The following is a 25,058-nucleotide window of genomic DNA, read 5'->3' as shown; positions in this document are numbered from 1 at the left end:
AGATTGCTGGGAAGATTGGGGTAAGGAGTACAATATATGTAAAGTGCTGCATAAATTGTTGGCACTATATACAAACAGTTGTGTTCAAAATAACAGCAGTCAGACATCACTAACCTGATCAATCACTGTTTTTGGTAGAAATGATATTTCTACATGGCAAATAATTTACTAGCAGGTGTAGTAGAGTAATAGAAATCCAACAGACCCAACAGTCATGACATGCATGCTGCTGATTCTGTGTAATTGAATCACTAATTGAAAGGGGCATGTTCAAAATAATAGCAGTGTGGAGTTCTATTAGTGAGGTCATTCATTCTTTGAAAAACAGGTGCCAATTATTGCCCTTATTTAAGGAAGGAAGGCAGAAAATGTTGTACATGCTGGTTACAGTGCATTTCCCTCTAAATTTCTGAGGAACATGGGTTGTTTCAGACATTGTTCAGAAGAACAGCGTACCTTGATTAAAAAGTTGATTGGAGAGGGGAAAACATATAAAGAAGTGCAGAAAATGATAGGCTGCTCAGCTAAAATAATCGCAAATGCAAATCAAAAATGCAGTTTCTGAGGCAAAACCAAGAAATAGAGAAGAACTGTGGAATGTAGTCCAATCATCCTGGGCTGGAATACCTGTTCACAGGTGCCAGAAGTTGGTTGACTCCATGCAACACAGATGTATAGCAGTTCTCAGAAACAGTGCTTATACAACTAAATATTCATTAAGTGATTCAAAGGAAAGCAAAATCTTCAAACATTTTTCAGTTTATATAGTGAATGTTTGAGTTTGTAAAGAATACAAACACTGCTATATTTTTGAACAGTCTAATATTCACTTTTCTTCATTTTTTTAGAGGAACAACACAAATTTGATCTATTTTTCTTCATGTTTTGATTTGGAATAGAATGTGTAGTGTTCCCAATGCATTTGTGTGTATGGAAATAAAAGCTATTAGAAGGATTTTGAGCTTTATTCACTTTTTTCAACACACTGCTATTATTTTGAACACAACTGTACATACCTGAAAAAATGAATGAGGCATGGAATGGAACTGGGAAGCAGCTGAAATCTAAGTGTTTAGTTCTTGGAAAGGGGGTGGAACAACTTGGAAAGAACCTGGAACAAGTATTCAGGATATGCATTTTTAGCTCTAATAGTTGCAGTGACTTTAAAAGGATTGAAAAAATGATCTTTAACTATAAAAAGTCAGCAGTTTTCTTGTAATTTTGTTAACATGCTGAGTTCTATCTCTCCTTGTCTGCTTGCATGAAAATGTTAAAGTTACAGGTTGAGAGAAAATATAAGTATCTGCGGCAGTTTTCATTGATCACGTTAGCAGTTAAAAAGCAAATCTGACACAGTCCATTTATAAACATATGTAAGATGACAATATCCAATTACATGTTATTAAATACATGAAAGCATTTCCTTTCATCTCTGACTGCTCATCTGATTACCATAAACAGATGTATGCTGAGTAACAGGCCTTCTTATCATGAACAGATATTTGTGATCTACACAAATAAGGCAATCTACCTTGATCTAGCATTTTAGTCCTTAACATGACGTATATCTCAATCATTTCCAACGTTTGCGTTAGTATTGGATGCAGGGAACCTCCCATTACTTACAGTAGATCACTTACACAGTATCTTGTAACACTGCTAAGAGAGGAACTGCTATCCTTTTTAATCCTCAACTGTATATACAAAATTAGTTCATGAGCTTTTAAACATACAGATAAGACTCTTTGATGTCTCACTGCAAAGTGATTATACTGGACTGGTCATGTGACTGAGACCTTTAATAAAAGCTTTCATATGTTGGTTGTAAACCCATACATGCTGTTTACCCAGAGAAGTGACTACACTGGTGATACACAGAAAAGAAACAAATATATTTTACCTGATTACCTGAAGCTTTTTCTCCTGTACAGCCTCCTAAAGCACATATTATACACAATATTTCTCAGCTTCAAGAAGGCAGGGGGTGGGGATCTGATGTCACACACTGCATAAAATAAATCAGGGAGTGTAATCTGAGACCTGAGTGGGAATGGACACACCAGCTCTGCACAGCCTCATAGGGAAACATGCACAGCTGAGTTTGTCAGTCACCTACTTTGTGGTGGCGATGGGGAGCTCTCTGGGGTGGTGTTAGCATAGACCAGGGGTCTCCAAACTGTCTAAACAAAAGGCCAGTTTACTGTCCTTCAGTCTTTAGGAGGGCTGGAGTGGCCAGTGGCAGTAGAAAATGTCTCAGCGTCAGTAAGAGTAAAAATAAAATTACATAGTGCTTGTAGTCAATGGAAGGAGGGAATAGTGTCCAGTCATTGGTATTAGTGGGTGGAATAGTGCCTCATCATTGGTGTCAGTGGGATGAATAGTGCCCCATCATTGGTAACAGTGGGAAGAATAGTGCTCCATCACTGGTGTCATTGGGAGGAATAGTGCCCCATCATTGGTGTCAGTCGGATGAATAGTGCCCCATCATTGGTGTCAGTGGGATGAATAGTGCCCCATCATTGGTGTCAGTGGAAGTAATAGTGCCCCATCGTTGGTGTCAGTGGAAGTAATAGTGCCCCATCGTTGGTGTCAGTGGAAGGAATAGTGCCCCATCATTGGTGTCAGGAGGAGAAATAGTGCTCCATCATTGGTATTAGTTGGAGGAATAGTGTCCCATCCTTGGTATTAGTTGGAGGAATAGTGTCCCATCCTTGGTATTAGTTGGAGGAATAGTGTCCCATCCTTGGTATTAGTTGGAGGAATAGTGTCCCAACCTTGGTATTAGTTGGAGGCATAGTGCCCCATCCTTGGTATTAGTTGGAAGAATCGTACCTAATTGTTTATATCAGTGGGAGGAATTGTGCCCCATCATTGGTGTCAGTGGAAGGAAAAATGCCCCATAGTTGGTGCCAGTGGAAGAAATGGTGCCTCCTTGTTGGTATCAGTGGGAGAAAAAGTATCCTGAGGGCCAGATAGAGGCAATCAAAGGGCTGCATTCGGCCCACGGGCCACAGTTTGGAGACCACTGGCAGAAATGTAATTTCATGAAAATAATAACCTGGTAATTCTGTTACAGTAGACCTTGTGCATGCACTTTCTGTAATAAGGTGACAACATTCTATCTGTCCCTATCTGCCAACTGTTCTCCCAGTTTGCCAAGGCGGCACATCCTCTACTAATGGGGACTACAAGTAACCATTTCAACAAACATTGCACAGGATGGTCAACTGTTGTCATCATCTGGAAACTCACCCTGAGAAATGACATTTGGCTGTTGCTGAAGTGCATGCATGTAGCCTGCTAGTGGATTAAAAACGTTAAACAAATAATTTATTTTAAAAAAATGGAGATGGTTTATGATACATAATTACATGGTACATAGCTTAGCAAACTCATTGCCATTTAGTTGGGGTTTACCTGTACTTTAAACGCATGTAGTCTAATTATTCCACATCTCATTTATGCCTAGGACAAAAGTGGATAGCATTGTCAACATGGCAGAATATTAAACATTTAAAGTCCTTAACCTGAATATACTTTAGAAGCTGTGTTTGCATATAGAAAACACTCACTAAATGAATGGGTGTGATGTAAAGTGGTGTGCCACTCGCTGCATATTTAAAGTGTATCTAAAGTGAAAATTTGTATTTTGAGTGGTGAGGGGTTAGAACCTTGTCTGTTTTTTTTACTGATGTTTGTAAATAAGGAAGATAATAAGGAGATACGCTGTCTCGGTTTGTTATAGTGTCCATTGTCACTGACACAGAAAGTAAAGGAAAATCCTGAGTTGACTCGAGAACAGGAACAGAGGGGAAATTGTCTGATGGGGACACTTATTCCATAGACAGCCATCTAAGTGGGGGTTTCCCTCACTTTGGAGACATTTCTTATCATTGTATGTGTCTATAGGGCAGTAAGTAAAGGAAATGGGACACCGATGAAAAAGAAAATCTAACAATAGAATTTTGTGTCACTTCAAGTATAATTGCAGGAATTATTTTGGTGGTATGTCCCTTTAAAAAGCCTTGCTGCGTAGCTTTGCTGGAACATGCGACAGATTTGGGGAGTTCCTAATAGTGGCACTTTTCAAAGTGGTGCTATGGTTTCATCAAATTCAAAAGAAGAATTGCTCAGTTTGTAGATAACAAAACCCCTCCCTGGTTCTCAAAGACACTGTTGGCAACTTGTAACGCTGACTGTGGGAAGAGCCTGATGGGAAAACTGAGGCACTAGTTCCCCATCAGGTCTACTCTCTCCTTGTGACTGACAGCAGACAGGCTGACTATTGGCAATGAATTCTACCTACAGCTGACTGTCAATCACAGGGAGAGAAAACTTATGGGGAACTAGTGTCTCAACGTCTCTATAAGGCCCCACCCAGATTTAAAGTGGAACTAAACCCTCCTATCGTTTTCAGCAAAGGAAGCTGCCATCTTAGCCTCTGTTTGATCTTCAGCTGCCAGGATGTTGCACATATGATCAAATGTGACACCAGCCATCTGATGGTTTGACAATTTGGTTGAGAACACAAGAAAATGTGACAGTTAGCATTCCCAGCATGCCTTAAATGTAACTGTTTTTTGAAGCCGTTAAATCAATTAGTTTGTTTCTGTTTTAAAGTGGAACTAAACCCGTCTTTACTTTTCAGCCAAGGAAGTTGTCCTGAAAGCCTCTGTTTAATATGCAACTGTCATGGTGTTACACATGTGATCAGTTATGGCAGCAGCCATATGATGGTTTGAGGCCCCATTCACACTTGATTCTGCCTGCAATCTAAAAATGCTCTGCACAAATGACAAATAGTACCACGCCTTTTCGGGTGCCATTCATTTTCAATGGCACCAAAATGCGGTGCGGTTCAGCCGCAATTGTCGCATGATAATATCCATTGTGCAGAGCTTGCCGCTCAAAAAGGAGCAGAAGCACCGCACTGCATTTTGATGCCTTTGAAAAAAATTACATTACCCAAATTGGTGTGGTGCGATTTATGATTTGTGCATTTGGGATCGTGGGCAGAATTGTAGCGATTCTACCCCAAGATCACAAACACTCAAATGGGGACTGACAGTTTGGTTGAGGTGTAAGCAGATGTGAGAGTTAGGGCTCATGTATACTGATACTGCAGCTGCTAAACTGACATTTGGGAGAAGTTGTGCATTTTTTTCAGCAGCTTCTGAACTCTCCTTTATGTTTTCCTATGTGTCCATGTACACATCGTCGTTTACAGTAGTTTACAGGCAGTTGAGGTCACAGGCATTTTTTTGAAAGCACAAAAATCACGTTCAGGAGTAGCGTTTACCGGTGTGCTGCATTATTTCTGCACAGAACTGTACTGGAACACATCAAAACAAAGCATAGTAAGAATATAAAAGAGGAAGAAGTATAAGAAAACATCAACAAAACAAAAACTTGTATAAGTGAGCATAGCAGACTCATTATCTGGTGGAGTGTGTAGTATACCTGAGAAGTATAGGGGCTCACTCTTCCCTGCTAATGCGGAAGTACAAGGAGTGTTGTGTGCACTCTAGAATGCATCTGGAGGCATTACAGTACTATGTAGCTCCTCCCACAGTGCCAAGCATGTTTCACCAGCCACTTTTGCTACAGTTGCAACAACCATCAAGAAATAGTGCTCTCTCTGCTTCTGCTCTCTCTATTCCTCACAAAATGTCTGAAATAGTTAATTATTCACTGTTTTTCAGTGCATTCTGGGCATTTGGGAGGGTCTCCTGAGGTTATCTTTTAAAAACGCTTCTAAACGCTAACGCACATAAATACAGTAGGTAAACGCAGCTAAACTGACGTTTTTAATCTATGTTTTCTAGCAGTCATTTTTCAGAAAAGTTTTTCAAATGCCCCCGTGCACATGAGCCTTTAGCATTCCCGGAATACAGGAATGTAACTGTTTTTTGGAACTGTTAAAATTATGAGTTAAGTTCCACTGTAAAGCTCCTCATCACTACACTGTCTGTTTAGCAGTTGCAGTGGTGGGCGGATGCTCTGCTGCACTGAGGATGAAGTGTCTATATCAGGGGCCCCCAAACTGCGGCCCGGGGGTTGGATGCAGTCCTTTGCTTGCCTTCATCTGGCCCTTGAGGCACTATTTCTTTCACTGACACTAACAATGGGGCACTTTATCTCCTACAGACACCAATGATGGGGCATGGTTTAACCCTACTGATGCCTGGATAATTTCTACTCCCATTGGCCACACTCCGGTCCCACTAAAGTCTGAAGAACAGTCAACTGGCCCTTTGTTTACAAAGTTTGGTGACCCCTGGTCTTTATGCTTGCCATGGATTCATGTACCTGTTTCCAAGAGGCACATGAATTTGAGGAAAGACACAACAATTGTAACAATTTGTGGATGCTTTTTATAAATTTCCTATAATGTGTGCTTAGGCATAAGCCAAAGTATCAGTGGGTGGTCTGGTGAAAGGATGGATGGTGCCATCAAACAAATAGCCTAAATATTAAGGTATCATGAGCACATCATGGTGGATAAAATATAAACAGGACATTTATTCATCAACAGCAAGTTTCGGGGCCTCTGGGGTCCCCTTCCTAAGGAAGCAGTGACCACTATGGTGGTGAATAAATGCCCTGTTTCTATTTATCTACCATGGTGTGCTGGTGATACCTTGTTGCTTTATCAGACACCAATGATGTGGCATTGTTAAACCCCACTGATGCCTGGATAATTTCTACTCCCATTGGCCACACTCCAGCCCCTCTAAAATCTGAAGAACAGTAAACTTGACCTTTGTTTAGAAAGTTAGGAGACCCCTGGTATATATGCTTGTCTCAGATTCATGTACCTGTTTCCAAGAGGCACATGAATTTGAGGAAAGCCCAAACAATTCTAAAGATTTGTGGATACTTTTTATAAATGTTCTACAATGCGTATTTAGGCATAGGCCAAAGTATCAGCAGGTGGTCTGGTGAAAGAATGGATGGTGTCATCAAACAAATTGCCCAAATAATAAGGTATCGTGAGCACATCATGGTGGATAAAATATAAACAGGACATTTATTCATCAACAGCAAGTTTCGGGGCCTCTGGGGTCCCCTTCCTAAGGAAGCAGTGGCCACTGTGGTGGTGAATAAATGCCCTGTTTCTATTCATCTACCATGGTGCTTGTGATACCTTGTTGCTTTATCAATGAAGGACTTAATGTATACATACAGAATAATTGCTAACAGACATTCTATGAAATTAGAATCAAATGCTGAGCTGGAGAAATATTACGTTCTCTCTGCTGATGTAGCTTTCATCAAGTGTACCACAACTGCACTGAAGTTTCCTATCCTCTTTTAGACCATTTTAGAGCAAGAATTGATTATATACTATGTCCATTTTTTATTTCAATTTCATGTATTTCTTATATTTGTTTAAAATTAAAGAGAACTTTCTTGAAGGTAAAATCTTTTTTTAAGTGGTTCTAAAGCTAAAATGTTTGTTTACATTAATGTATTGTTTGTATCAATCCAGCGCTGCGCCCCTCTGCAGGGCTTGTCCCCTCTCTTTCTCTTCTCAATGGAAGTTCATGCAGCAGTGGGAGTCTTTGGCTTTTGCTGCTTTCAATCAAACTCTGTGAACAGAGGGGGTGGGGCCAAGCTGTGTTGTGTCCGTCTATGGACACGCACAGCCCACCTCGGGAGGGAGCCCACGTCTACCCCCATAGCAAATAGCTTGCTATGGGGGAAGACAGCACCAGCGGGGGACCCCAAGAGAGAAGAAAGGGGGCCGTTTTACACAGAGCAGGTGAGTGTAAGATGTTTTATTATTTTAACACAAAAAATGTACATGTAGAAATGTAAGTTTTATTGCATCCCTTGTATTGGTTTCTTTGCACAGCATTTATTTTGCTACAATGTATTGGTATGGGTATTGCACTGTATATGATTACTTCCTGCTCTAAAATAGTCTTTTAAAAACCAACTTTTAAAAGTCTTTTAAAACGCACCCACTGTGGTATTGCACAGAGTGGCCCCGATTCACCTCTTCTTGTGTTCCCCGCTGGTGATCTTGGCTCCTCCTCTTTTTTTTTTGTGCAAGTGGCTTACTATGGGGGGGCGCACAGTGTCTGCGTGCTTCCGACCTGTGTGTCTATGAAGCCACGCTCCATAGACTTACACATCGGGACTTAGCCCTGCCCCCCCCCCCACTTCCTACTTACTGCATTTGATTGACAGCAGCAGGAGCCAATTGTGCAGGGGCTGAATCCCTTTCTTCTTAAAGAGCGACCTTTATCACCAGTATTATTCTAATGAAAGCTGCATGTTTAAAAAGATTGAAATTACATTGATATGTTAAAGCTCATAAGAGATCATGATCGGGTTTAATTGTTTCAATAAAAGTTAAAGTATAAGTACACCTCAATCACTAAAATCTCAAATAGGCTTTAACATGTTTAAGTAATTTCAAAAGTAATATTTTTAGTATGCAGCTTTCTTTAAAACATTACCTGGTGATTATGCCATAAAGGTTCCTGTTATAGAGTGACAACGCTGTGTACCTACCTTTCCCTTGTGATCCTGCATTGTCACCCTGTTAAACGGGTTTCTGATGGAGACTCAATGGGGCTTCAATTTGTCTTCTTTCCCCAATGTACATCATACAGTGGAAAACATATTAGCAACATGTTGATGCCTAGAGTTACATGTTATCTTACCATTTTATCGTCATGTTTTTGCTTTCCACCAGTGCCATTTAAACTGCAGGAAGGAGAAGTTCGAATCATATCCTTACAGCGCTGTCAATCCTATTTTGACACCATAACATCCAGAATGCTTTGTGCTGGTTATGAGTCTGGTACAGTAGACTCCTGTATGGTAAGTTACTGTTGGATGATCTTATTTTTTCACATCTATCTGCTGGCCAAGACAGAAGATCATTACAGCAGGTCCTGAGACCTGAGTCCTGAATGCAGTATTTTAGTGAAGGACAGAGTGCATGTAAGCAAATGTATGCTTTTGCTCATGCAGGGCAAAAAAATAGCTTTACAGTATTAAAGTGGTTTGAAACCGAAAACCAAAAATGTAATATATTGCAGCTTACCAATTAGATATGGTGACTCCATTAGTTACCTAATGATCTGGCCAGTAACATGCCTCCTATATTAGACTGTCCCCACCCTGAAAGACGGAGCACAGGGGCATCTTTGGCCAACAGCACTGATAATCTGATGGAGGGGAGTGTTAGACATACTAGTAGATTTAGATACACTAACAAATTGAAGCCCAACTCCAGCTAACAATTTACAAGCCATTACAGTTAACAGTTTTTTCCTTTTGGAGTTAAGGTTTTACATAAATAAATACAAATTGACCATTGTTAGCACCCCTGTCAGTGGTAAATCGTTTGTCTCAACTCTGTAGCTGATACATCTATCTGCAAGAGAGCTTGTTCTTTTGAAAATAAATAGATTTATTGGGCAGATCACCAGGTGAAAATAAGGAAAAGAAAGCCTAAAAAATGAAAACTAATGAAGTTAGGGATACCAGCAGAGAGGATGTGAATATGGTAAAGATTACTTAAAGCAGAACTCCAGTTTTAGAAAACTTTTAAATATACTCACCCCAGCACAGTTCCCTGCCCAAGGCTCTGTCCTCCAGCAGGTTGTGATCCTCTTTCAGGTTTAATGACTATTATCATTCAGCTGACCTCCTCTAAACCTAAAATGGGCACATCCCCTAGGAGTGTAACAACATGGGTCAGAGTACTATTGCACATTGACACATTCAGAGTGCTTTTAGTGCAGAAGAAAGGACCGCCCACCGCTTGAGTAAAAGTGAATGGACCAATGACATAACTGGACCAGCAAGAGGACCTTTAAGAGGATAAGAATAACTAGATTTTTTTTTTCAAAAACATTCCAGGGGGCATGGGAGGTAATGGGCTGAAATCTGGAGTCCCGTCATAACCATTTGTCTGCCAAGGTAGACAAAAACATATCAGCATGGTAGACAAGTGGTTAAACCAAGCTTATAGCTGCTGCTGTGTATCTTATTGGAAAGCCCTTGCTGGCTTTTAAAGCAAAGTGATCAGGCGGTACTAGAGCTCTCAAAGGCTAGATTTAGATATCCTCTCCCTCAACTGCCTTCAAGAAGAATTCCAGATATGGATATTTTTACATTTGTCCAGTATATCTATGCATATACCATACCTAGACGATGCCCCAGGAAATGACTGAAGTGGCCAGGTCTATTACAGTGATTTCTACCAGCTTCCAGGTCTTGTGCTGAGCAGCTGCCTAGCTGCTTACTGAGTACAGAGGGTCGTTCGCTTGGCATGGGTAACATTGAGACAATGCTTTGCATTTACTCAGTGATAGCAAAGGGTTCTTTAATTGGAGAAGGTGGATAGGCAGGTTAGTGACCTCACAATCTTCACCTCGATCAGAGAGCACAGAAGGTTGCTCGCTCAGCATGAGTGCCATTTAGACCAGTGTTTCTCAATATTTTTTCAATCAAGACACCCTTTAAAATTATGGACAGTCCTGAGGCACCCTTTAAAATTGTAGACAGTCTTGAGGCATTAGAATGGGGTGCCTCAAGACTGTCTACAATTTTAAAGGGTGCCTCAGGACTGTCCATAGACAGTCTTGAGGCACCCCATTTTAGAATGGGGTGCCTCAAGACTGTCCATAATTTTAAAGGGTGCCTCGGGACTATCCATAATTTTAAAAGGGCACCCTATTTTAAAATGTGAAAAACTATTCTAATAGTTTTATAAAATGCAGCAACATCCACACGTAGGACACCCAACGTTAGGCGATTTATTCTTCCAGAGAAAACACACTTTTGCACATTGGTACTGACTAGTATTCCAATGTTTCTCTTCTCCCTGTTTTTCTCCATCACTGAGTTAATGTGACCCCAGCACTGATTGAGAGGGGCAGGGGAGGGTCAAACTAGGATGCTGTGCTGGCAGCTGACATCCTCCTTATCAACTGATGATATCATTGGTTGTCAGGACACCGGCGGCTAGAAGGTCGTAAATGGTGTGCAATGAAAACTTGCAACTTTGTGTAACTAAGAAGCAGGCTTATTCCACCCACTGGCTTGTATACAAGTTTTGGGCAATTTTTAGACATTTTGCCAAGGCACCCTGGTTAAGAAAGGCTGATGTAGACTCTGCTTTGCATCTCTATGATAGCAAAGGGTTCTCTAATTGAATGAGGTGGATAGACATGATGGTGAGCTCACAATCGCCAACTCGATCAGAGAACACTGCATTCATTGAGAAAATGCTTGTTACAAGGTGAGTGACCTTGTATTCAGTAATCGGCAAGACATCCACTCGGCACTGGATCTGTAAGCTAGTGGAGGTCACTGTAGTAGTGATGTCCACTACAATCATTTCCAAGGTCCAGGAGGATCAGCAGGGCGTGGTATATACATAGTTACATTGATCTAGCTTGGACCAAAGTAACTATGTACAAATGTTCCCACCTGGAATTAAGCTGTACAGAAGAACTATTTAGCATATATCTACGATTAATACTTAATCAGGCTTATTTACTAAAATAGTTAAATATCCAGTTGCAATCAATATGAATTCTTCTGTCACCAGTTTATCTTCAGTAAATTGTAGACCACCCAGTTGCTATAGGTTATTGCACTTTATTTTTGCTGTTTGCATTATTTTATAGCATATATATCATAACTGTGCCTTTAACCCATCCTTATTCTCTGACAGGGAGACAGTGGAGGTCCTCTGGTCTGTGAACAGACAGCAGGACAATGGACATTGTTTGGTCTCACTTCCTGGGGATCAGTGTGTTTTTCCAAGGTTCTTGGACCCGGGGTCTACAGTAATGTGTCACACTTTGTGGATTGGATTGAAAGACAGATATACATTCACAGTTTTTTGACTGACTGAAGAAACAGACATCTTATAAAGGAAAATCTACACTTTACAAAGACTGTTCAGAAAAACGCCTTAGCCTCCATGGAGGTTTTACATGTGCAAATATTTGTTGTGTGTACCTATGAAATTCTATATATTTTTGGTTTCAATATTAGATATTTTAGTCAAATTTTGGAACTTTTTGTACATATTTGGTCACAGTTCTGTTCCACTGTGTGAGCATTCCTAAATGACACAGGACTTCAGGAAGTGTATTTTGCTGTCATTCACAGGGGTGGGTAGGGGAGAATGTGTGGGGGTAGTCCCCCTCTTTATTTTCAAATCAAATAGAATGAAATTAGTTTTAAGCTGCTGCACATATTAAATATCCTTCTTTAATTACAAGTGTTGGCCAAATGTATCGCACAGCTAAGGTATAAAGTGTCATTCTGATGTTTGTCATTTATGTCTACATCCACCATTTACCATTAAAAACTTATTTTTTGTATAAAAGATTGCATGGCACATATGATATGGAGAAAGTTGATTGAAGACAGAAATATAGGCAGATCTAAAATAGCCCCATTTAAACTGACTCCAAAGAAATTTTTTGGGAGATGAACTGGCAGCACTCTACGCCAATCATAGTTCACAACACCGGAAGCAGGCTGATAGGAAGGCAAAGCACATGAGCATTGTTTCTCTATCCAGTTACATTCTGGGGCAGTTCTCAACCAAGCTGTATGTCTTTAACTGTAGCAGAGAGTGTAGTCAGAAGCTGGCTGTGTTGCCCAACAAGGAGGTCTGGGTTCAACACCTTTTGTAGGTAAGACAGTTCACATTAAAAAATTAAGCTATGAATTTAAATGTTTGCCTACACTTCCACCTTAAAGCCAAACTCCAGGCTCCCTGTTCCCCCCATTCATTGTAATCTAAAGTGGTTGTAAACACTTAGCTATCCCACATGGAAGAAAAATATATTTGAAATATGTTAAAAATATTCTTCCCACATATATTTGAAATGCTACAGTTTGGGCCATATTAAAAAAAAAAAAAAAATTATATATATATATATATATATATATATATATATATATATGGAAGAAAGGATTTCCGGGTACAATCGTACATTTTTCTGAAAGTGGATTTTCTGGCTTTGATAATTGAGGGAATCAGGGAATCAGACAGACCCGTCTTGGGTTTCAATAGCCAAAGTCCAAGGAATTATCAGAGCATCCAATGCCAATGCTAGAGGATCCTTGGATTCAGGAAGTCCACATCTGGAGTTACTCATTTCTGACAGGAGACTAAAGATGTCGGTATGAAGGGTTAATTCTCTTTGGTCCAGGCAGTGATCAGCCTTCCAAATGGAATGTGAAAAGCATGGCAGCAGATGACTTGTTCTCAGTGAGCTATCAGGGCACTAATCAGCACCTTGGTAGTTCACTGACAGTTCCTGTAGCTGAATAACTGTCTGCTGGGTGGAGCAGAGAGCGCTCAGCAGTGTCTGCTGAAGCCTGATATTGCACCTGCAATCTACTGATTGTGGGTTCAATACTCTGCAGGCTCAAGTGTAAAAAAAAAATAAACCACACAGGCACATTTTTTTTTAACCTGTAAAAACATGCATTTGTATTTTTTTTTTAAGATTAACTTATCCTTTATGTACTGTATGATAAAGCTGGATCAAGAGCCAATGAACCCCCAGTGTAAGATACCTCCTTCATGGGGTACTGGTGAGTGAAACACTTCAGTAGTGTTAGTGGGACTAATTGCCATAGAACACTTGTAAGTGATAATGCACTGAAAAACACTTGATAATTATTAGTGGCCCAGGACCCGAACCCAAGTACTTATTAATGTTTCTCCTCCTCCTGAGAGGACAGAAGATTCCTGATCCTCAGCAGCTTCCTCTTCCTGAGGAATTTTCTCCGACACCTCATCCTCTATCAGAGTTCTGCTTTAAGCATTGGACAGGTAGATTGTACTTCTCAAAGTTTAAGTTTTCTTTCTGACTTAAGCATACCTTTAATTTTTGTAGATGAAAGGTACTTGCTTAATAATAATGTAATTTAAACATTAAAGTGTTACTAGACCCACAACAGCAATATCAGTCTGTATATGCAGTCAAGCATGCTTGTTATACTCATTGAGGAACCTAAGGGGTTAATCCTCTTCATTTTGCAAAAAGGGTGTTTGATCCTATCTTTTCTGATCCTCTCCTTCTTCCATTGTCTTCAACTCATCTTCTGATAACAGAGACAGGGGTCACTCTGCACGTGCTCAGTTTAGTGTGTATGTGCTAGTTTTTTGTTTTTTTTCCTTTGGGAAGGTGCATGTGAGCAGCACAGGGCCAATTAGCACTGTACAGACAGAGGGTCAGGGGTCATTCAGCCGCACAGGGCAGTCATAGGAGAATGAAAACTCCTGCTACAAGCTTTAACCAGTACTTGGCCGGACACTGATAGAAGGCACAAGACTGCAATAACTGCTGATGAAAAAAGGTATTTATCAGTTTATATTTGATAAACTAATTGCATTTCCATGTTGTGTGTACTGTGGGAGACCAGATATAGTGAATGCAGGGTCCTGGGTTTAGTAACACTAACTCAAGAGAAGCATTACTGACTATGCAAGATATTAAGCAAATATATCACTGCACAATGTACTTTGGTTAAAAACATGAACAATCCCCACAGGAAAATGTAGCAGTGCTCATATAACCCAAACAGCCAACCATGTTAAGGGTTCATCGCAGGACAAAAGCCACCATGCAGAAGTTCATTGTCCAGAACATTTTATCAAAAGAAGACAGGATGTGTATAAATTTACAAGAACAAGTTATTAAAACAGAGCGAACAAATAGGATTAATTTTTAGAGAGCAAGATGAGTAAATTGTAACATGTCTGCAAATGTAACAGCTTCAGTGTGTATTTAAAACCCAACTACAGCTAAAACTTTTGTTTTGCATATTATAGGAAGGGTATTATTGCAATCTGTACCCCCAATAGGGTGATTTTCACTCACTTTCTTTGTGAGCAGACACAAAGGACACACTAACAACTGTTTAAAGTGAAAAAATGTGCATTCATTATTTATTGTTTTTTTACACTGGAGCCTGTAAAGCATTGCACCCACGATCAGCAGATTGCAGGTGCAATGTGAGGCTCCTGCAGACTCTCTGTATGCTGTCTGCCTGTACCACCTATACAGGGAGCAGGCAGTTAGTGAATTGCGGGAATATTTAATGAACTGCAAGAGTGCTCACAAAAACCCCCCACAGTTCATGGAGAACTACACGCCATCATCCGCAATGGCTGACGGTTCTTGAAGTTCATTCATAGAACTCTGTGAACAACTGTGATCGTGTGGGCAGAGTCCCGCATGTCTGGTCTGCATTTAAATTGTGACAGCGAGTGCAGGGAGAACATCCCTGGCACACTGTAACAGGGAGGGGAGTCTGGGGGCAGAGGAGGCAGGAGCTGGAACATGTTACATGTTCCACTCTAAATACGGGTGGAACGTAACATATTCCAAAGGTGAACTTAGCCTTTAAAACAAGGCTTCACTAAACTGCACTGCTCAAAAAAATTAAAGGGACACTTTGAAAACAGATCAGATCTCAATGGGGAAAAATCTGATGCTGGATATCTATACTGATATGGACTGGGTAATGTGTTAGGAACGTAAGGATGGCCCATTGTTTGATGAAAATGAAAATTATCAACCTACAGAGGTCTGAATTCAAAGACACCCCGAAAATCAAAGTGAAAAAATGATGCAGCAGGCATGAAATTTCATTGCAGCAACTCAGAATGGCACTCATTAGTTTGTATGGCCCCCATGTGCTTGTATGCATGCCTGACAACATAGGGGCATGCTCCTAATGAGACGATGGATGGTGTCCTGGGGTATTTCCTCCTAGATCTGGACGAGGACATCACTGAGCTTCTGGACAGTGAGGTGCAACCTGGTGGCGTCAGATGGACCGAAAAATGATATCCCAGAGGCGTTCTATTGGATTTATGTCAGGCGAGTGTGGGGGACATTCAATGGTATCAATTCCTTCATCCTCCAGGAATTGCCTGCATACTCTCGCCACGAGGCCAGGCATTGTCATGCACCAGGAGGAATCCAGGACCCACTGCACCAGAGTAAGGTCTGACAATGGGTCCACAGATTTCATCCCGATACCAAATGGCAGTCATGGTGCCATTGTCTAGCCTGTAGAGGTCTGTGTGTCCCTCCATGGATATGCCTCCCCAGACCATCATTGACCCACCACCAAAATGGTCATGCTTAACGATGTTACAGGCAGCACAATGTTCTCATGGCTTCTTCAGACCCTTTCATGTCTGTCACATGTGCTCAGGGTGAACCTGCTCTCATCTGTGAGAAGTACAGGGCACTATTGGCAGACCTGCCAATTCTAGTGTTCAATGGCAAATGCCATTCAAGCTCTATGGTGCCAGGCAGTGAGCACAGGGCCCACGAGAGCACATCGAGCCCTCAGGCCACCCTCATGCAATCGTTTCTGATTATTTGGTCAGAGACATTCACACCAGTGGCCTGCTAGAAGTCATTTTGTAGGGCTCTGGCAGTGCTCATCCTGTTCCTCCTTGCACAAAGGAGCAGATACCGATCCTGCTGGATTAAGGTTAAGGACCGTCTACGGCTCCATCCAGCTCACCTAGAATAACTTTCTGTCTCCTGAAATCTCCTCCATGTTCTTGAGACTGTGCTGGGAGACACAGCAAACCTTCTGGCAATGGCACGTATTGATGTGCCATCCTGGAGGAGTTAGACTGCATGCGTACAACTGCTGTAGGGTCCTGGTATTGCCTCATGCTACCAGTAGTGACACTGACCCTAGCCAAACTAGTGAAAAACAGTCAGAAAAGATGAATAGGGAAAAAAATAGCAGTGGCCTCCACTTGTAAAACCATTCCTGTTTTGGGGGTCATCTCATTGTTGCCCAGCTAGTGCACCTGTTGTTAATTGAATTAACACCAAAGCAGCTGAAACTGATTAACAACCCCCTCTGTTACTTAACTGACCAGATCAATATCCCAGGAGTTTAATTGACTTGATGCTATGTTCTGATTAAAAATTGTTCCTTTAATTTTTTGAAGCAGTGTATGTAACTGTAGGCATTGTGGAGGAATTAATTTGCAAAGTTCTCAGCAAACAATCACAGCTCCTTTCCTCCTCACTTCCTACAGAAGCAGGATCTCAGCATTATGCCAGCATTCTATTGTAAACACACTTGCAGGTTTTTGAAACAAACTGAAACCTGGCTTTAGAGTCTCAGTTGTAGTCTTAATGACTTACACAATACATTCCGTTAGATGGGTCAGGGTGGCTTGTTCTAAAGATATTTTTTTTACTGCTTTGTATGACTATGTAAATACTTTAATGTCCCTGTACCCAGCTGATCGGAGGGGCTGTGCACAATGTGATCATTACATGGTACGGTTTACAGTGTTGATCCTTGCCCATATAAGAGGGAAAGGAGAGATCCTGTAATTGTGAATGGGAACAGTATCAATGAATTAACAGCTGCAGATAATGGATTTAATGGAGTAATTGTCTGTCAAATTATCACAGTGCTGAAAAATGGACTGGTAACGGAGTATTACTGGCTGCTACTCCAGTGGCTAAGCAGAATGGAGACCTCTGTCAGACTTTTCCTGTCAATTGAGGACATTTTTGCTGGAGTTGGACTTCACATTTGTGGAGCATGATGATGTTCGATCTAAAAAATATTGGTTCCCACAATGAAAAGTGCTCTATGAATTGAGGAGGCGCATCTTTCATTCTTCAGTCGTCCTCCATTCATAAAATGTGTTAATTGACGGAACGGATAGTACAGCTTCTATGGATGGTGCATTGGGGGGGGTCAAAAGGGTGGGCATAGTCGGCACCTGACTGCCTGCCACAGGTACAACCGCTCATATTAACTCCCCACAGCAGGGGAAGACCACTGTTGCAGGGGTTCTGGGAGCAGAGGACTACAACTATTAACCTAATATAAGCACACTCTTCAGTCACAGTAAGTCCCATCCCTGGTGCTTTTTTTTTTTTTTTAAACAAAACAAATCTAAAAGCTGATGTTTTGTTGATTTTTTTTTTAAGCACACTTCTCCCACACCTCTGCCTGATACCCTTGTAAGATCCTGATAGCCCCCCTCAGTCACACTAGTGATGCAGCACAGGTTGATCAGACAGTATGCACACACTGTGTCGGTATATAAAGTCCATATATTTCATTCAGAATAGGGGCACAGCCAACATTTTTTATTTAATTTCATATTGTGCAAAATCTAAAATAAGATCTTTAATTTAAAAATACTCCAAACCTCTTTTACATGAAAAATGACAGACTAAAACAATAAACTAATTTCTTTATTTGCTATACAATAAATATAACACACAATAGCTACCATGCAAAAAAACAAAAAGCATAAAAAATTTGCTCTAAAAACAATAAGAAATACTTAAGGTGCATTGTCTTTTGCACAGAAAGGCATTGTGGGAATACCTAAACATTGCCAGAATGTAGGCCAGGAAATAAGTACAAAATTCTGGATTGTTTTATAGTCCAGCAGAAATACAGATACAGGCACTACAGGAACACACAAGCATAGTAGCCAACTAATCTCCATAATTAGTGCTATGTGTAAAGCTGGCCACGGATAGAATTTTGAATGAAAATTCTTAAGACAATTCATATGAAAAGTCTCAGAATAGTTAAATGTCATTCTAAAGATTTTGTTACCGAACATAAACCACATACACTGCTAGATATTCATTTTTTCGAGGAAAAAAAACTTTCCATCCTACTCTTCTGAATTTTCTCACCACTGCGGTTGAAAATGAATGTCAATTTGACAATAATAATAATAATTAGGAAAAACACCCAATCTTTCTTTTCATTCAAAATTCTACCCATCTATGGCCAGTTTTAGGGATACATGGACTATAATTAACTAGATTCAGCCTGGGCCTTACTTGTGTTAAATCAGCCACAGAATCTTAATATACAGTGTCAGAAATCACAGTAATGAGTTGGCAACTTTGTACAATAATTCATAATACACCATCTTGGGTGTGAGATACATAGTATAAAAACAACCCTGAGAGCAGAATATACATGATATGCCTCACAAACTCTGCAAAAGTGACTAGGAACCAGAGAATCACTGCTGGAGATCGTGAAGTCATACACTCATACCTTATAGTACACACACACACACCTAAGGGCCCTTTCACATGGGTGGACCAATCATGTCCGCTAGTCCATTTTTCAGGTGGACCCGAACAGACCTCCCGCTGTTCTCTATGAAAAAGGGGACGTAAACAGACGTGTCCGTTTACACCTGCCTGCATCCGATCCACTAATAACAGACGGATGGACAGACAGTCCATTTACATCAGAAAGGCCCATAGAGAACAACAGGCTGTGTCCATGTCCACTATGCATAAGCAAAGCAGACACCAACCTGTCATCCCCCTGCTCAGCGGGGATCAGTGGACAGATCCCCCGCTGAGCAGGTGGATCCGCTTGGTGGAGTCCGCCCACGTAAAAAGGGACCTAAAACTAAAAGATTTTTTGGCGGTCAAAAAGACTCATCACCTCTGCAATGCTAGTCAACTGATAAGTGTTAAAGGGATTTAAATAAATTAAAAGGTATTTTGAAATAACTTCAGGAATACTCCAGCATGACAGAGAACAGCATTCAGTTCTAGAGATGGTTCTACAGTAATCCTTTGACAACTGTGCACTAGCTAGGAGTAAAGATGCTTTAAATCCAGATAGACAGTTCTTGGGTTTTAGTCTAATGATCTGACTGAATATGGCCAGTATTGTCCTAAATACATTTCAAGTCCATCAAAATCAAGGTGGTGGTGAGTTTAGAAAATTCAATACATACCATATTTATACTTCTAAATTTAAAGAAAACAAGTCTAACATGGGTTCTAGCTCCACCCCCAGCTGCATTTTTAGAAGGCTTGAAATTAAGTTTGCTGCTCTGTGGGGCAAAAAGGTAACCCCCTCCCAATGAAGCTCCTATAACTCTCATTTCTGGAGCGTAACTTAAGAAAAAAAAAAAAAATGGCATTTTATGTAAAACACACATTAAAATTTAGAAATCGTGAAATGACTAAAACCTACCAGTTTTCAGAAATGTGGGAAGAATGGGCTCAGTCACTTCACTATTTCTGGTCAGCTAATCCCTTAATACTCTGAATAAGCATTTAGGCAATTGTTTTTCCTTTGATCTATAATACATTTGTTCATCTAAGCTACAGTACTTAACACTTTTAACATATTAGATAGCATTACGTTTTTTAACATTTTAGTAATAAATGTGTAACTCTGTGTCCCTACATGTAACTACAGGCTGAAATGATCAGCAACTTTGGATAAACACACACAGCTGATTTTATATGGAAATATAAACTTTTACTGTAAAGATCGAGCATGGACTTCTACTTAAACTTGAGATTCCCCATTAGTCATTGATTCTGTCCATCACTTTAAAAGACCAAAAGGGATCTGGAAATGGACACGGTGGGACCAAGATTGGATTTACAGGAAAATGTATATTTGCATCATTTCAGCCTCCTATCTCTTAGGGGCCCTTTTCTGTTCGTTCAGGTCTGCCTGTCAATTTTTGAGGTGGACCTGATCAGAAAGTCCAAGCAGCCTTATGGACAGGCAGGTATAAATGGACTTGTGTCTGTTTACATACTGCCTACATCTTAGTCCAATCAGTAAAAAAAAAAAAAAATTTAGAGGACTGCATCCTTTTCTGTCTTGGTAGACTGGATCGGAGGCAGCGCAGTCCATTTGCACCCAACCACCCATAGAGCAGAGCAGGCTCTGTCCATGTCCACTCTACATACACTGAGTGGACAGGAATGTGACATCTGTCCTGCTCTGCTCCAATCAGCACAGGATCAGCTCCCAGATCCCCTACCGATTGCAGCAAAATCCATCCTGTGTGAAAGGGGCTTAAGTCTACTTACTGTGCTGTCATGTGGTTTACAATCGGGGCAGTCTGCTTGTGTATTTTTTTCATCATATGTTCAAATTGAATGGCTCAGTTTGGTGTAGAGTTTACTTTAAACAAGAAATGCCTACAGTAAATAAAGCAAAAGAAATACCAAAAAATGCACATTTCCCCATTCACGCCAATCTGTTCTTGACTGCTCTAACTTCTGTACATGGAGATGTGACTTTTCAAGGTTACTGGAGTTTGAGGCAGGCAAAATTAAGTAACCGACAACAGCCAGTCCATCAGATACCATTGTGCATTGCCCTATCAGAAAATAAATGCTCTTTGGGCCTGTGGTTAAATAAGAATTGTAATGATCTAAACGTAACAGTTTATCAGTGAATTTTCACATGCAGTAATGTACCTTCAGCCCTCGAATTATAACACTTTAAGTTCAGCAATGTTTTCTAGGCAAAAAGTATAATCTTATAAAACAAGCGATTAGCAAATTTTTCAAGTTATTCAGTATAAGCTGCAGTATAGTAAAATGTACAAAAATGGCAATGCTTCGAATATAAAACAGTAATACATGAACCAGCATAATGTAGACCCAGTTGGTTCTAAAGGTGCTGCACGGCAGCCATTATTCTGTATCATTATGTATAGCTTTCTTCGGGAAAGCATCTAATGTGTCCAATCTAGAAACACCATAAAGTCAGCCTGATCAGGAATACAGAATACAAATCTGCTAACCCATATCTACTGTAACAAAACATGTTGGAATAAAGTATTAGGTGATGAAGAGGCTGCAAGTGACAAGGTTACTTTGGAAGCGTCGATGGACGGCTATGTCCAATCTTTGCACTCAGTACTTATTCAGGTTGTAAAATGTTGCACAAACCGTTGGTGCTATATAAATCCTGTATAATAATAACAATAATGGGTGTACATACAGAATGAGCGTATTCAGAGCACACTAAAAAAGAGCTGATTAATACTTTCTGAATAATGTCAAGATCAGTCAAATAGTTTGAGTTAGATAAAAAGCAAAAATTGGGCACCCGTGGCCAGAATTTTTTTTAACAAAGAAGTGCAAGAAGCTATGAGGACAGACCAAGATTTGTGACTGCATGCCCTGTGTACATTACTCCTTGAATACATCTAATTCACTTCAACCTCTCTCCCAAGCACATGGACATCTCTTCCTAACCAAAATGTAGAAAGCAGTGCTAAAACGTATGGAAATTAAGGCTGTGGCTCTTAACAGTAAAGGGTAAAAAAATTGTACTGGTTGATAACGGTCTGTGTACCACTTTTATTAAAGGGTCCTTTATATTATGAACTGTAACAAGTCTACTGTAAAGTATTCAAGTGTGTCTTTAGTATAAGGATTTTCTGATCAGTTAAAAGTTTGCACACAGCTTCTGGCTTCTCTGTAGAAACACACTAGGGGAGATTGACAAAAACTAAAGAGTGCAATACCTAGTGCAGCTCTTTTTTTTTTTTTGTCAAAGCTTAAACTAGCCATAGACTGTTCGAATCTAGGTTGGTACAGCAGGGACTGGCTGAGACTCGAACCATGTATGGGCAGCCAGAATGCACCCAACTTGGGTACAAACAGCCTCCCGGATTTTACATATAGTATAATATCCTCCTAGATTGTAAGCTCTAATAAGCAGGGCCCTCTGTTTCCTCTTGTACCAAATAGTATTGTAACTGTAATGTCTACCTTCATATTGTAAAGCGCTGCGCAAACTGTTGGCGCTATATAAATCCTGTATAATGATAATAATATAGCTGCTAGCAACAATCATTGTCTTCTCCCAGCGAGGACAGCTTACCCCGCTGGCACAACACAATGGCTCAGCAGGAGGGATTCCCCTGTCAATACTGACTGTGGTTGCAGGAAAGAAACTCACTCTGTCTATGACCTACCTTAATAAAACACTCTGAAGTTAGAAGCGGATTGGTTACCATTGCACAGCTGCACCAGATTTTGCAGTTTTAGTAAATCAACCCGTGTGTTTCCTAGTTCAAATGTACATACCGGTCCCAGTCCCAAATACACTTGTTCTGTATGTCCCTTATGTGTGACCATTCAGATGCAATGGCTCTCAAAGCATCACTACATATGAATGGCTTGGCTATTATACCTGACCAGCAGGTGGTGCTGTAGGAGAAAAGTCTACTTTGTATTCAGTCCGTTGTCCAAGAGAGATTGACAGGCAAACACTTTAAAAGTAGACTCCTTGGATACACTCTTAATAAGATTTTCTTCATGTACTGAGGAAAAACTAGTACATTCAGCACAGGTTCTTGGATAAATATTTAACACTGTATTATAAAATGTACAAAAGTGCAAAAAGAAAAGCTGGAATGATGAAAGAATTGCAACCTCTTCATTCAGCCACTTCATAATAATTTGTCCAGTTATTTAAGGTAAAGTCTGAATTTCCCAGCAAATTCCTTTTACACAGATAGATTGGGTATAGGCTTTGATTTATAGATCCTGAAATCTTAAAGGAGCAGATTACCTCCTTTGTCATACTTTATATATTAGCACCGGGCACATAATACAAGTATATTTAAGCAATAAGCATTGACCGTGCAATTGCTTGAGCAACAAAGGGCCAGTCTCTTCCATCTGACAAAGTTAATATGTTGTGCATCCTTCTTAGACAGAAAAGGCTTCTTCATCCTCTGTTGCTATGCTGCCACCTGCTGGCACAATGTGAAATGAGGTACTGTTACGCCGTGCAATCTTTGGAGTATACCAATGTTTTATGGCACGTAAACGCTCTTCAGCTGTCATCACATCCAGCTGCTTAGCCCTCTGCTGTGGAGTGGGGAACAATGACCCTTGAAATATTCTGTAAACATACCTAAAATGAAATATAATACAGTAAAAGGTTAAAACAGACCTTTACCCAAGAAGTTTCTTCTCCCCTCTCCCTTTTATTCAACTTCAGATTTGTTTTCGGATTTTAGGAAAAGTAAATCGCACTTTTTTCTTATTTTAATAGAGCAACTTCCACATTCCTTGCCTAGACGAGGATGACAAAGGTCAGTCACCAACTGCCACCTCATTGTCCAAGTCACACATCCCAGGAGACAGGGGTTTCAGTGCAGAGACCCATATTACATGTATGTGCAGGAGCAAGATCTCACACATATGCAAACAAGGTGATGGGACCTATCAGAGACCTGTCACATGTTTATGCATGTGCAAGATTTCACACACGAGCAAACATGTTGAGTAAGTCTCTGCACTGAAACACTGCCTTCTGAGGTGTATGATGTGGGCATTCCAGCAGGCAGCGGGTTGGCTGACTCTGTGTCATCCTTGCCTAGGAGAGAAATCAGGAAGTGCCATGAATAATGAAAAAACAGTACTTGGGACCTGACAGACACATGTCTCTGCATGCGCAAGGACCTCCCCCTATCCCTGAAATCTCCCTTCCAAAGTACTAAATCCCACCACAATGTATTGTGTAACTCAACCAACTGTGCTCCAGTGGTCCAGTGCAACATTTTCTCTTTTCAGCGAGATGAAGGGATCCTCATGTGCAATAATAAATTCTTCAGAAGGTTGCCCCCTTGGAGAACATAAAGTAGCCAGATTCAAGCCCAAGTATTGTGCCAGGCAAAACAAGTGCAACTGGACCATTTAACACTGTAACGAAGCCCAGAAAGATTCGATTTTTGTGAAATAATAAAAGGAAAATAAAACCCTCTAAAAGAACATTTGTCGAGCGAAAATCAAATCAATAAGCAATGCATAAATAAATTAGCTGATCTGCATTAATTGATTAGGAAGATCCTGTGCCTACCCAGAGGGTCTAGAGGTAGGGATTTTGCTCAGCAGAAAACCTGTCAGGGTTGATCAGTGTATTCTGATGGCAGGGAAGTCTCCCCACTTTCAGAATACAAAGGCTCAGCAGGAGAATTCCCTCATCCACCTCGAGGGTGTGGATGGGGAAATCAAGTAATTTTATTCATTCAACTCGCTGGTTGAATGAAAAAAAAAATAAAAAATAAAATACAATACATGACTCATCTTAGTCCTCCATTAATCCCTGCTGTACCAGATTGCGGTCTGTCCCTCAATGTGCCTGGATTGTTGCCCTGTGCCTTTGGACTTATCCCTCATTGTTCCTATGGCCTCTCCTGTTAGATAGCTTTTTGTCCCCCATGGTGTCTG

At 40.5% G+C, this 25,058-nt stretch overlaps 2 protein-coding genes across 3 annotated transcripts in view; one reads left to right on the top strand and one right to left on the bottom strand.

Moving 5' to 3' along the window:
* The window catches only part of CORIN (corin, serine peptidase), a 329,820-nt gene extending 317,453 nt beyond the window's left edge, over positions 1–12,367 (top strand). For both annotated transcript variants that reach the window (XM_089657303.1, XM_089657302.1), the window contains 2 exons: positions 8,708–8,835; positions 11,705–12,367. In XM_089657303.1, coding sequence (XP_089513429.1) covers positions 8,708–8,835; positions 11,705–11,887 — 311 coding nt within the window. In that variant the 3' untranslated portion in view covers positions 11,888–12,367. The remainder of the gene's footprint in view (positions 1–8,707; positions 8,836–11,704) is intronic.
* A 5,875-nt stretch (positions 12,368–18,242) lies between these two features.
* Positions 18,243–25,058, bottom strand: part of ATP10D (ATPase phospholipid transporting 10D (putative)) — a 107,215-nt gene continuing 100,399 nt past the window's right edge. Inside the window, exon 23 of the mRNA XM_089657301.1 lies at positions 18,243–23,739. Within this exon, the coding sequence (XP_089513427.1) occupies positions 23,532–23,739 (208 nt within the window). The 3' untranslated portion in view covers positions 18,243–23,531. The remainder of the gene's footprint in view (positions 23,740–25,058) is intronic.

Source organism: Staurois parvus, unplaced genomic scaffold (genome assembly GCF_062004578.1).
Source record: "Staurois parvus isolate SC_StPar_1 unplaced genomic scaffold, SC_StPar_1.0 ptg000980l, whole genome shotgun sequence".
In the NCBI taxonomy this organism is placed as follows: Eukaryota; Metazoa; Chordata; class Amphibia; order Anura; family Ranidae; genus Staurois; species Staurois parvus.
The sequence above is the reverse complement of the archived record's forward strand: the minus strand, read 5'-3'. Positions and strand labels throughout refer to the sequence as shown.